The sequence below is a fragment of the Enhydra lutris genome, unplaced genomic scaffold (assembly GCF_002288905.1).
Source record: "Enhydra lutris kenyoni isolate GAN:26980312 unplaced genomic scaffold, ASM228890v2 scaffoldscaffold4, whole genome shotgun sequence".
Taxonomy (NCBI): Eukaryota; Metazoa; Chordata; class Mammalia; order Carnivora; family Mustelidae; genus Enhydra; species Enhydra lutris.
Genome location: NW_019154088.1, coordinates 18,241,037 through 18,255,463, shown reverse-complemented (window position 1 = coordinate 18,255,463; position 14,427 = coordinate 18,241,037). Strand labels below are relative to the sequence as shown.

Below are 14,427 nucleotides of genomic sequence, written 5' to 3'. Positions count from 1 at the left end.
TGAATCGAAACCAAGAGTCAGATGCTTAATTGACTGCGCCACCCGGACCCCCCAGAGCAAGTTTTTCTAATAGCCAATACTGTTTCTTTTTTCTTCGGCTATACAACTTTGATATAAATTATCTTTACTCACTGCCTCTCGCCTATCTTCTTGTTCTCCATCCCAGTAGAACCCTTAGTTAAGACCATCTGACGCTATTGAATTTCAGCTAGTTACTTAAAATATTTTATATGTCCAGGAAAATGATTATTGTGATGCCTCTTGTAGTTCTTTCATTCTTAGGAGTATAATTTGGGGGCCAGGGTTGAAGATTAAAAACAGTTAATTAGGAAGGACATGCATTATATGTATAGTGATATGTATATTGTTGAATACAGTAGAGGAAATATTTAAGTAATTTGATTTCTGTAGCCACAGGGCAGCAAAATCTTTCAACTGTGCTCTATAAAAAGCCTTCCAGGGACGCCTGGGTGGCTCAATTGGTTAAGCAGCTGCCTTCGGCTCAGGTCATGATCCCAGCGTCCTGGGATCGAGTCCCACATTGGGCTCCTTGCTCATCAGGGAGCCTGCTTCTTCCTCTGCCTCTGCCTGCCATTCTGTCTGCCTGTGCTTGCTCTCTCTCCCTCTCTCTCTCTGACAAATAAATAAATAAAATCTTTAAAAAAAATAAAAATAAAAATAAAAAGCCTTCCAGATATCACTTTCTCTTCTCATGGGATTTTGCTGCTTTTTACCTAACAGGGGAATTAAGATGTAAATTCCTGTCTGTGATTTACCACTGCACTCTTAGTAGACCGTATACAAAGATTTCCATTTGTTTTATACGATTCTTCTTAAGTTTTAGAATTTCCTGTATGTTTATGTTTGCACTACATTGCGAATCTGTGCTATACATTCCAGCTGTAATTCTGAAAACGCCATGTTGATTTGTGCCCTAGATTGCTATGCAGAACCAAATCAACACAAACCCAGAGAGTCCGGACACCGTGACGATACACGCTGCCACACCACAGTTTATCATCGGACCTGGAGGGGTGGTGAACCTAACAGGTCTGGTATCTTCAGAAAATTCATCCAAGGCAACAGGTATTGAGATGCATATAGGATAGCTGTTGGGACTTTATGCTTTAGTAGGTATCCTCCTTGTAAGAAAGAAGTGTTGGAGAATGAGGGTAAGAGTATATCCATCACCTTGGTTTTCTTTGGTATCGGCAAAAACCAGTTTTTAGGAGACACAAGAATTTGAAGAAAGGTGATATTGCAAAATTTACTGCAATATTATCTTCTAAAAAGTAATGCTATCCAAGCCTGTTTTTCACAAAACGATGATCCAAGCTTCATTTAAGAGTTGAATAAAGTAAAACAGAGCATCAGAAAAGTGCATTAGCTTAAGCTCCTTTAAAATATAAATCTGTCTTTTCTTTTGTCACAGATGAAACCGGTGTATCTGCAGTTCAGTTTGGAAACTCATCTACGTCAGTATTAGCTACGTTAGCTGCCCTAGCTGAAGCGTCTGCTCCGCTGTCTAACTCTGCGGAAACGCCAGGTTAGAGAAACAAGGCAATGTGTATGTTAAAAGTTGGAGACTCAAATATTTGCAAAGGCTAGGAAGGTGATATAAAAGGCCAATGTGAGCAGATTTCCGATGACGGCCTCCTGAAGACGGGAGCCCAGAGCAGGGGGGCATCTGCTATTTAGCTCTAGCCAATTGTGGTCCTATGTGCGGTGTTGCCAGATTCTGTCTTTCATGGAAAGCTGAAAATCTGGATTTTTAAAAAAATGTTAAAACTTGTCAATTAATTAAAATCTGATTAAGATTAAAAACAAACTTGTGTGGTTCACAGAAAAGCATGTCTCCATACCCAATGGCCTTTGTTTTCACTAGTCTGTAACTTTTTATATAAAGTAGATAAATACATACATATATGAACTTGCTTTTTCATAACTTTTAATTTTTGTCAGTTCTATTAGAATGATATAGAGTCTTATGGACTGACAGAACTAGGAAGTAGCATGCCCGCATCACCATTAAAGGATGACCTGATGGTGAACGATGAAAACCGTATCAATAGCTGGTTTAGACCAGGTTTTACTTTGACACGTAAACAAAATAGTTCCTGCTATAATTATTATGTAAGTAAATGTTTTTTTAATTAGGGAATTTAAAAAATGTCATAAAATTATTATTCTTACCATAGTTTAGGCCATTATATTTGGCTTTTAAAAGTGCTTATAAAAGAATAATTTGTTATCACTCATTATTTAAATTTGTGTTTTTTTTCAAGTTTTGCCCAATAATAGTAGTAACGACAACAGATCATTGAGTGCTTACTTGTGTGCTGTGCCCTGTAGTAAATGTTTTACTTACAATCTCACTGACTCCTCACCAAAAAGCTTGAAGATCTATATTACTGGATTTGACTCTTTAAGGTGCTACTGATTGAAAGACGTGGTTTTTTTTTCAGGGATAAAAATGTACCTATTTCTCTCTCTCTCTCTCTCTCTCTCACTCCTTTCTTTACTAACTAGTGATAATAAACATTTTATCTATTCTGCAGCTTCTTTAGCATCACAATCAGTTTTGGAATCTAAGCCCTTTCAGATCACTTTTGGCTGTTAGCAGTTATGTGCAGCATCATATTGGATTTGCTGCTTTTATAACCTGCGCCTAGATCTCTTTAGCATCTTTGTCATTGCATAAGCATAGCAAAGAAAATTAATTTTATTGGTGGTTTCTATTTCGGTAAACTTTCTAATTTTTTGTCTCTAATTAAAGGATGTATCTCTGAAAATTAAGCAACTTTTCTTGAAGGTCAGCTGAAATTTTGACATTTAGATGTTTGGCTCCATGAGTTAGTCATATCAACTTCTCTGACTTCTACTTTTGAAAATGTTATATATGGTTTAGTCTGAGAGATAAGAATTTCAGTTGACTTTTATCGCATGTGATTTACAATCTTTTGTGAGTGCAGTAATTTTTCATTTCACTGCTACGTCATAGTGGAATCTTTTTGAAGATATTTTAAGAGCTTGAATTAAGTTAAAGTTCAGGTGAGTACATTGCCACCAGTGTAAATAAGTCAGCTGAGGTATGTAATGAGACAAGGAAATATCTTCTCACAGCTCAGTTTCCACATGCTCACACTAATTATTTCTCTGCTTCATGGCTCTTCAGTTTCTCTTAACATCAATTGTCAGGCTCATCCTGATTTTAGAGAATATTTACATATATTTTTTCAAGGACATTCTAGTTAGGATCTGGGAAGTAAAGTAGTACTCTCATTATTTTTTTAAAGATTTTATTTATTTATTGACAGAGATCACAAGTAGGCAGAGAGGCAGGCAGAGAGAGGGGAAGGGAAGCAGGCTCCCCACTGAGCAGAGAGCCCAACGTGGGGCTTGATCCCAGAACCCTGAGATCAGGACCTGAGCTGAAGGCAGAGGCTTTAACCCACTGAGCCACCCAGGCGCCCTTAGTAGTACTCTCATTTTATATGTGATGAAGAGCTGAGATGTATGAGTTTAAATAATTTTTCCCAAAGTAGCATAACCATTAAATGGTGAACAGAATTTTGTGCTCAAGGTCTGATTGATTCCGAAGTTGTGTGACTGTGACCACTATTAATACATTGCAGTTTCTTGGTGATCAGTGGACTGGTCTCTTCTATAATGTTTATAATTTGGTTTGTGATAGGAATAACTATTTATGTGATTATCATTTTGTCTTCTACCAAACAAAAGCATCACTATTCTTGCCTTTCCTCCTGAGGTGTGTCTGTTGAAGCAGTCTGCTGAAATAAATGTTTTGTTCCCTTGTCTTTCTTTAATGGGTGGGATGTAGGGATTTAGATGGATGAGAACTCATTCCAGTTGATTCCATTTTGGAAGTTACTCCAAAATGAAGATACAAAAAAAAGTAAAAAAAAAAAAAAAAAATTTTTTTTTGGGGAGAGATCGCAGCTGCTTTTTTTCTTCATGAGGAAAATCACAGCCATGTAGTGGTATACTCTTTATTAATGAACAGAGGCGGTTACATTACCTCTTTCTACCAAAGCTTATAGCCCCCTCTGTTACAGGTATTCTCTCTTTGAAAAATCAAAACTTCAGGAAACTCACACTCTTACTCCCTTTCTTTTTGCTTTAAAACAAAACAAAAATGTGCAAACAAGAGTTCTTGGAAGGATAGATCATGTTTTGGGTTAAAGAAATAACTCAGAGCTGTTCTTGTGCTAAAATTTCCACTTATACATTTGTAAACAGCTATTCATTTATATTGAGAAAAATTATTCATGCACTGAACAGATTTTTGTTGAGTGTCTCTCATGACCTGGTTACTCTGCTTGGTGCCAGAGAGAAAATAGTGAACAATCAGATTCAGTCCCAGCCCTTGTCAAACATGTGGTCTTTGGGTAGAACAGGATGTCCAGCAGTTACCCAGGTAAATAACTGTGATCAGTGCTACCTGTAAAGAAGGCAGGATTTTCACCTAGTCTGGTGGCTCAGAGAGACTTCCTAGAGGAAGAGATATTTTAAAATAAAGATGGAGTAGGAATTAGTAGAGCAAACACTGGAGGGAAGAACATTTGAGGAAGAGGGACACTTGTAAAGCTTTTGAGGTCAGGAGGAGCTTGTCCTTTTCAGGGCACTTCAGAGGCCCGTGTGGCTAAGCCCAATGAGTGGGAGAGTAACTCCTGGTGGTTGAATGTAAGGTATGAAGGACTTTGAAAATGATTATGTAGGCAGGCTCTGAAAAGGCATTCAGTTAGGACTCTTAATGCAATCAACTGGGAAGAGATAGTGGTGGCATGGATTAGGATTTGGCAAAGAGACAAGAAGTGACAAGATTTGAGACTTGTTTTTGTAGAATTGGAAGTTGTAATTGATTAGATGTAGGCCTTACATCCGCAGTGTAGTTTGTTTGGTCCTTTTAATGTAAATACTTTCATAAAACGCTATTTTATGGCTCTAGCCTGAAGTCCTATATTGATTTTGTTTTGCTTAGCCTTATTCTTTTTTGTGGTCCAGCTATATAATCTCTTGATTAAATAGGCATCTGTGACCATCCTTTTTTTTAATCTTTAGAACGACTTCCGTTAATTGTTCATATGGTGTTTTTCCAGAGGAGTAATGCGTCTGGTAGCTGTTTCCCTCCTTTCTTCTAATAGTGAAATTTGAATCAGGTCCCCTCTGTACATTGTTTTTCTGCTGTTCCTAAAATAGGACAGTAAAAGTAAATTGTCTTTAAGGGATAAGTTCCTGGACTTGATAAGGTTGTGTTGGTTTTGCTTTTTTGTTTTTAATTTCAGGTTCAGTTGTAGGCCCAATACCTTTGAAATGTTTTCAGTGAATGCAGTTTCTCACATTGAAACATTTATATGTAGAATTTTCAGTCCTCAGATCATCTTAAAGACAGGTTTTTTTCTCTGTGTTATTTGAATTCTGTGGCATTATATTTAAGTCTTATTCAACAAGAGATCTCCGATATTTTCAGTGATGATGTAGGCTATCTAGGCTCTCTTTATATATTACAATCTAACTTTTTGATTTAGATCAATGAATATTACACTTATTTATTTTTTTTTATCCGGGGGGGAGGAGGGTGTGTGTGTGTGTGTGTGTGTGTGTGTGTGTGTGTGTGTGTATTTTAAATAAGTCTTTTTTAAAGTTTTTTTTTTTAAAGATTTTATTTATTGATTTGACAGAGATCACAAGTAGATTAGAGAGGCAGGCAGAGAGAGAGAGGGGAAGCAGGCTCCCTGCTGAGCAGAGAGTGATGTGGGCTCAATGTGGGGCTCGATCCCAGGACCCTGAGATCATAACCTGAGCTGAAGACAGAGGCTTAACCCACTGAGCCACCCAGGCATCCCTAAAGTTTTTATTTTTTCTCTTTTATTCTTACATGTTTCAACATTTCACTGTTGGGTTGTTCTTGGGATTTCTGAGGGACACTTTGTCTTCCTACATAATTGGTTTCCCTATAATTTTTTCTCAAATTCCTTACTACAGCACAACTTAAAAAGAAAACTTTTTAGATGAAAGGGAGGAACTCTTATTATTTTAATGATAGTCATCGAGATAGTGCAAAGATGAAAGTTCTTGAGTTGTGCCTTGATTGTGTGTGATCTCAGAAATCTCTTATGTATGATTATGTTTTAAAGTATTTACTACTTGTAGTTTAGCATTCAATCAGACTGAACATTTCTTTTTCATATGGATATTTTTAATAAAAAATCAAAGCAATAACTAATGTGTTTGAAAACCTTAGTAGTAGTTCTGTTGGATATATTACTGTTTTATGTCCTACATTTCATTTTATAATTATCTTCCTGGAATTTTCTTAAGTGCTTGGTGATAAAGCCTGATTATAGTTTAAGAGAAACAAAAATGAGAGAACTCGAAACATTTTCAGTATTCTGTTCTGCAGTTTGTACTGTGACCCTTAGTTATTACAAATTCCAGAATCATAGGGTTGCAGCTAGGTCTGTGGCTATACCGGGAGTACATCTTTGAAAACTAGGGTACCCATACTTGTCTTTTTTTAAAAAGGAGCTCACTAATACCTATGATGTTCTGCTGGCAGTTGGTAGCCATTTAGCATGTTTCAGAGCACCCGTAGGTCTGAATGGTAGGTAACAGGGCTCAGGAGAGAATGGTTTTATTTAATTAAGCTTTTTGTAAAGTGTTCCCTCAAATAATCCATGAAAAAAACCCATATTATTTAGAAACAGTTTTTATGTGATTTCTTTTTTCAGAATTATATTGAATTGTTCTTTATTTTGTACAATTATTTGTAATTATTTTTCAGAATTATATGTATTAAATATTATATTAAAACTTCTTTTTAGATTGATAGTTTTCAAGCCCATAGAAAAATTGGAGGATGAACTTTATTTATACCTTTCACCCATCCTCACCCCCTGTTAAAACTTGCCACACCTGCATGTACACACACGGGTGCACTTTTATTATCCCCAGTTATCTGCAGGTGGGCAGATATCATGACACCTCACCCTTAAATACTTCAGCATATATCTCCCAGGAACAAGGACAGCCTGTTATATATTCATGGCTCACTGTATTTCCTAAAAACATCAACATTAATTTAGTAACAGTATCTGACATGTGGTCCACATTCAAGTTTCCCCAGTTAGCCCCCAAATATCCTTTAGAAAATGTTTGTTTTTCACTCAGGATCCAAAGTTCACGCATTGTATTTGGTTGTATCTCTTTGGTCTCCCCCAGCCTAGGACAGCCCCTACCACTTCCGTTGTTCTTTTTGACATTGAAATCTTTGTAGACTCTGTACCCGTTGTGTGCACAGACATTTCATTCTGGATCCATTTGTTTAGTAATAATTAGATGCAGGCCAAACATTTTTCAGGAAGAACACAAGTGATGTTGTGTAATGTCCTGTTGCATCACATCAGGAGGCACTTGTCAGGCCATCCTGATCATGACCAGTTGGTGAGAGTGGTCACTGCCAGTCCTTATAGGTACCTTTCCCCTACTGATCTTTGGTGTGATACTTTGAGAATATATGAATATCTTGTTTCTTGAAATATTTCAGTGGTTTTAATACCTATTGGTGACCCTTGTTTGGATTATTACATTGGGGGTTATAATGATAATTTTTCTTGTTTTGTTAATTAGATATTCTTCTATCAAGATCTTTCCTCTTTCCCCCTTTCTGTCCTTTTTCATACTCTGCCTCTGCCTGCCATTCTGTCTGCCTGTGCTTGCTCTCTCTCCCTCTCTCTCTCTGACAAATAAATAAATAAAATCTTTAAAAAAAATAAAAATAAAAATAAAAAGCCTTCCAGATATCACTTTCTCTTCTCATGGGATTTTGCTGCTTTTTACCTAACAGGGGAATTAAGATGTAAATTCCTGTCTGTGATTTACCACTGCACTCTTAGTAGACCGTATACAAAGATTTCCATTTGTTTTATACGATTCTTCTTAAGTTTTAGAATTTCCTGTATGTTTATGTTTGCACTACATTGCGAATCTGTGCTATACATTCCAGCTGTAATTCTGAAAACGCCATGTTGATTTGTGCCCTAGATTGCTATGCAGAACCAAATCAACACAAACCCAGAGAGTCCGGACACCGTGACGATACACGCTGCCACACCACAGTTTATCATCGGACCTGGAGGGGTGGTGAACCTAACAGGTCTGGTATCTTCAGAAAATTCATCCAAGGCAACAGGTATTGAGATGCATATAGGATAGCTGTTGGGACTTTATGCTTTAGTAGGTATCCTCCTTGTAAGAAAGAAGTGTTGGAGAATGAGGGTAAGAGTATATCCATCACCTTGGTTTTCTTTGGTATCGGCAAAAACCAGTTTTTAGGAGACACAAGAATTTGAAGAAAGGTGATATTGCAAAATTTACTGCAATATTATCTTCTAAAAAGTAATGCTATCCAAGCCTGTTTTTCACAAAACGATGATCCAAGCTTCATTTAAGAGTTGAATAAAGTAAAACAGAGCATCAGAAAAGTGCATTAGCTTAAGCTCCTTTAAAATATAAATCTGTCTTTTCTTTTGTCACAGATGAAACCGGTGTATCTGCAGTTCAGTTTGGAAACTCATCTACGTCAGTATTAGCTACGTTAGCTGCCCTAGCTGAAGCGTCTGCTCCGCTGTCTAACTCTGCGGAAACGCCAGGTTAGAGAAACAAGGCAATGTGTATGTTAAAAGTTGGAGACTCAAATATTTGCAAAGGCTAGGAAGGTGATATAAAAGGCCAATGTGAGCAGATTTCCGATGACGGCCTCCTGAAGACGGGAGCCCAGAGCAGGGGGGCATCTGCTATTTAGCTCTAGCCAATTGTGGTCCTATGTGCGGTGTTGCCAGATTCTGTCTTTCATGGAAAGCTGAAAATCTGGATTTTTAAAAAAATGTTAAAACTTGTCAATTAATTAAAATCTGATTAAGATTAAAAACAAACTTGTGTGGTTCACAGAAAAGCATGTCTCCATACCCAATGGCCTTTGTTTTCACTAGTCTGTAACTTTTTATATAAAGTAGATAAATACATACATATATGAACTTGCTTTTTCATAACTTTTAATTTTTGTCAGTTCTATTAGAATGATATAGAGTCTTATGGACTGACAGAACTAGGAAGTAGCATGCCCGCATCACCATTAAAGGATGACCTGATGGTGAACGATGAAAACCGTATCAATAGCTGGTTTAGACCAGGTTTTACTTTGACACGTAAACAAAATAGTTCCTGCTATAATTATTATGTAAGTAAATGTTTTTTTAATTAGGGAATTTAAAAAATGTCATAAAATTATTATTCTTACCATAGTTTAGGCCATTATATTTGGCTTTTAAAAGTGCTTATAAAAGAATAATTTGTTATCACTCATTATTTAAATTTGTGTTTTTTTTCAAGTTTTGCCCAATAATAGTAGTAACGACAACAGATCATTGAGTGCTTACTTGTGTGCTGTGCCCTGTAGTAAATGTTTTACTTACAATCTCACTGACTCCTCACCAAAAAGCTTGAAGATCTATATTACTGGATTTGACTCTTTAAGGTGCTACTGATTGAAAGACGTGGTTTTTTTTTCAGGGATAAAAATGTACCTATTTCTCTCTCTCTCTCTCTCTCTCTCACTCCTTTCTTTACTAACTAGTGATAATAAACATTTTATCTATTCTGCAGCTTCTTTAGCATCACAATCAGTTTTGGAATCTAAGCCCTTTCAGATCACTTTTGGCTGTTAGCAGTTATGTGCAGCATCATATTGGATTTGCTGCTTTTATAACCTGCGCCTAGATCTCTTTAGCATCTTTGTCATTGCATAAGCATAGCAAAGAAAATTAATTTTATTGGTGGTTTCTATTTCGGTAAACTTTCTAATTTTTTGTCTCTAATTAAAGGATGTATCTCTGAAAATTAAGCAACTTTTCTTGAAGGTCAGCTGAAATTTTGACATTTAGATGTTTGGCTCCATGAGTTAGTCATATCAACTTCTCTGACTTCTACTTTTGAAAATGTTATATATGGTTTAGTCTGAGAGATAAGAATTTCAGTTGACTTTTATCGCATGTGATTTACAATCTTTTGTGAGTGCAGTAATTTTTCATTTCACTGCTACGTCATAGTGGAATCTTTTTGAAGATATTTTAAGAGCTTGAATTAAGTTAAAGTTCAGGTGAGTACATTGCCACCAGTGTAAATAAGTCAGCTGAGGTATGTAATGAGACAAGGAAATATCTTCTCACAGCTCAGTTTCCACATGCTCACACTAATTATTTCTCTGCTTCATGGCTCTTCAGTTTCTCTTAACATCAATTGTCAGGCTCATCCTGATTTTAGAGAATATTTACATATATTTTTTCAAGGACATTCTAGTTAGGATCTGGGAAGTAAAGTAGTACTCTCATTATTTTTTTAAAGATTTTATTTATTTATTGACAGAGATCACAAGTAGGCAGAGAGGCAGGCAGAGAGAGGGGAAGGGAAGCAGGCTCCCCACTGAGCAGAGAGCCCAACGTGGGGCTTGATCCCAGAACCCTGAGATCAGGACCTGAGCTGAAGGCAGAGGCTTTAACCCACTGAGCCACCCAGGCGCCCTTAGTAGTACTCTCATTTTATATGTGATGAAGAGCTGAGATGTATGAGTTTAAATAATTTTTCCCAAAGTAGCATAACCATTAAATGGTGAACAGAATTTTGTGCTCAAGGTCTGATTGATTCCGAAGTTGTGTGACTGTGACCACTATTAATACATTGCAGTTTCTTGGTGATCAGTGGACTGGTCTCTTCTATAATGTTTATAATTTGGTTTGTGATAGGAATAACTATTTATGTGATTATCATTTTGTCTTCTACCAAACAAAAGCATCACTATTCTTGCCTTTCCTCCTGAGGTGTGTCTGTTGAAGCAGTCTGCTGAAATAAATGTTTTGTTCCCTTGTCTTTCTTTAATGGGTGGGATGTAGGGATTTAGATGGATGAGAACTCATTCCAGTTGATTCCATTTTGGAAGTTACTCCAAAATGAAGATACAAAAAAAAGTAAAAAAAAAAAAAAAAAATTTTTTTTTGGGGAGAGATCGCAGCTGCTTTTTTTCTTCATGAGGAAAATCACAGCCATGTAGTGGTATACTCTTTATTAATGAACAGAGGCGGTTACATTACCTCTTTCTACCAAAGCTTATAGCCCCCTCTGTTACAGGTATTCTCTCTTTGAAAAATCAAAACTTCAGGAAACTCACACTCTTACTCCCTTTCTTTTTGCTTTAAAACAAAACAAAAATGTGCAAACAAGAGTTCTTGGAAGGATAGATCATGTTTTGGGTTAAAGAAATAACTCAGAGCTGTTCTTGTGCTAAAATTTCCACTTATACATTTGTAAACAGCTATTCATTTATATTGAGAAAAATTATTCATGCACTGAACAGATTTTTGTTGAGTGTCTCTCATGACCTGGTTACTCTGCTTGGTGCCAGAGAGAAAATAGTGAACAATCAGATTCAGTCCCAGCCCTTGTCAAACATGTGGTCTTTGGGTAGAACAGGATGTCCAGCAGTTACCCAGGTAAATAACTGTGATCAGTGCTACCTGTAAAGAAGGCAGGATTTTCACCTAGTCTGGTGGCTCAGAGAGACTTCCTAGAGGAAGAGATATTTTAAAATAAAGATGGAGTAGGAATTAGTAGAGCAAACACTGGAGGGAAGAACATTTGAGGAAGAGGGACACTTGTAAAGCTTTTGAGGTCAGGAGGAGCTTGTCCTTTTCAGGGCACTTCAGAGGCCCGTGTGGCTAAGCCCAATGAGTGGGAGAGTAACTCCTGGTGGTTGAATGTAAGGTATGAAGGACTTTGAAAATGATTATGTAGGCAGGCTCTGAAAAGGCATTCAGTTAGGACTCTTAATGCAATCAACTGGGAAGAGATAGTGGTGGCATGGATTAGGATTTGGCAAAGAGACAAGAAGTGACAAGATTTGAGACTTGTTTTTGTAGAATTGGAAGTTGTAATTGATTAGATGTAGGCCTTACATCCGCAGTGTAGTTTGTTTGGTCCTTTTAATGTAAATACTTTCATAAAACGCTATTTTATGGCTCTAGCCTGAAGTCCTATATTGATTTTGTTTTGCTTAGCCTTATTCTTTTTTGTGGTCCAGCTATATAATCTCTTGATTAAATAGGCATCTGTGACCATCCTTTTTTTTAATCTTTAGAACGACTTCCGTTAATTGTTCATATGGTGTTTTTCCAGAGGAGTAATGCGTCTGGTAGCTGTTTCCCTCCTTTCTTCTAATAGTGAAATTTGAATCAGGTCCCCTCTGTACATTGTTTTTCTGCTGTTCCTAAAATAGGACAGTAAAAGTAAATTGTCTTTAAGGGATAAGTTCCTGGACTTGATAAGGTTGTGTTGGTTTTGCTTTTTTGTTTTTAATTTCAGGTTCAGTTGTAGGCCCAATACCTTTGAAATGTTTTCAGTGAATGCAGTTTCTCACATTGAAACATTTATATGTAGAATTTTCAGTCCTCAGATCATCTTAAAGACAGGTTTTTTTCTCTGTGTTATTTGAATTCTGTGGCATTATATTTAAGTCTTATTCAACAAGAGATCTCCGATATTTTCAGTGATGATGTAGGCTATCTAGGCTCTCTTTATATATTACAATCTAACTTTTTGATTTAGATCAATGAATATTACACTTATTTATTTTTTTTTATCCGGGGGGGAGGAGGGTGTGTGTGTGTGTGTGTGTGTGTGTGTGTGTGTGTGTGTGTATTTTAAATAAGTCTTTTTTAAAGTTTTTTTTTTTAAAGATTTTATTTATTGATTTGACAGAGATCACAAGTAGATTAGAGAGGCAGGCAGAGAGAGAGAGGGGAAGCAGGCTCCCTGCTGAGCAGAGAGTGATGTGGGCTCAATGTGGGGCTCGATCCCAGGACCCTGAGATCATAACCTGAGCTGAAGACAGAGGCTTAACCCACTGAGCCACCCAGGCATCCCTAAAGTTTTTATTTTTTCTCTTTTATTCTTACATGTTTCAACATTTCACTGTTGGGTTGTTCTTGGGATTTCTGAGGGACACTTTGTCTTCCTACATAATTGGTTTCCCTATAATTTTTTCTCAAATTCCTTACTACAGCACAACTTAAAAAGAAAACTTTTTAGATGAAAGGGAGGAACTCTTATTATTTTAATGATAGTCATCGAGATAGTGCAAAGATGAAAGTTCTTGAGTTGTGCCTTGATTGTGTGTGATCTCAGAAATCTCTTATGTATGATTATGTTTTAAAGTATTTACTACTTGTAGTTTAGCATTCAATCAGACTGAACATTTCTTTTTCATATGGATATTTTTAATAAAAAATCAAAGCAATAACTAATGTGTTTGAAAACCTTAGTAGTAGTTCTGTTGGATATATTACTGTTTTATGTCCTACATTTCATTTTATAATTATCTTCCTGGAATTTTCTTAAGTGCTTGGTGATAAAGCCTGATTATAGTTTAAGAGAAACAAAAATGAGAGAACTCGAAACATTTTCAGTATTCTGTTCTGCAGTTTGTACTGTGACCCTTAGTTATTACAAATTCCAGAATCATAGGGTTGCAGCTAGGTCTGTGGCTATACCGGGAGTACATCTTTGAAAACTAGGGTACCCATACTTGTCTTTTTTTAAAAAGGAGCTCACTAATACCTATGATGTTCTGCTGGCAGTTGGTAGCCATTTAGCATGTTTCAGAGCACCCGTAGGTCTGAATGGTAGGTAACAGGGCTCAGGAGAGAATGGTTTTATTTAATTAAGCTTTTTGTAAAGTGTTCCCTCAAATAATCCATGAAAAAAACCCATATTATTTAGAAACAGTTTTTATGTGATTTCTTTTTTCAGAATTATATTGAATTGTTCTTTATTTTGTACAATTATTTGTAATTATTTTTCAGAATTATATGTATTAAATATTATATTAAAACTTCTTTTTAGATTGATAGTTTTCAAGCCCATAGAAAAATTGGAGGATGAACTTTATTTATACCTTTCACCCATCCTCACCCCCTGTTAAAACTTGCCACACCTGCATGTACACACACGGGTGCACTTTTATTATCCCCAGTTATCTGCAGGTGGGCAGATATCATGACACCTCACCCTTAAATACTTCAGCATATATCTCCCAGGAACAAGGACAGCCTGTTATATATTCATGGCTCACTGTATTTCCTAAAAACATCAACATTAATTTAGTAACAGTATCTGACATGTGGTCCACATTCAAGTTTCCCCAGTTAGCCCCCAAATATCCTTTAGAAAATGTTTGTTTTTCACTCAGGATCCAAAGTTCACGCATTGTATTTGGTTGTATCTCTTTGGTCTCCCCCAGCCTAGGACAGCCCCTACCACTTCCGTTGTTCTTTTTGACATTGAAATCTTTGTAGACTC

The 14,427-nt window shown here is 36.5% G+C and overlaps 1 protein-coding gene across 4 annotated transcripts in view; it reads left to right on the top strand.

Annotated features, from left to right (window-relative positions):
• Positions 1 to 14,427, top strand: part of LOC111158740 (GA binding protein transcription factor beta subunit 1) — a 73,426-nt gene that overhangs the window by 45,547 nt on the left and 13,452 nt on the right. For 2 of the 4 annotated variants that reach the window (XM_022520998.1, XM_022521005.1), the window contains exons 5-6: positions 939 to 1,050; positions 1,433 to 1,546. In XM_022520998.1, coding sequence (XP_022376706.1) covers positions 939 to 1,050; positions 1,433 to 1,546 — 226 coding nt within the window. Of the gene's footprint in view, positions 1 to 938; positions 1,087 to 1,432; positions 1,547 to 14,427 lie in introns of all 4 variants that reach the window. The other 2 variants (XM_022520979.1, XM_022520988.1) reach the window with 1 other exon arrangement.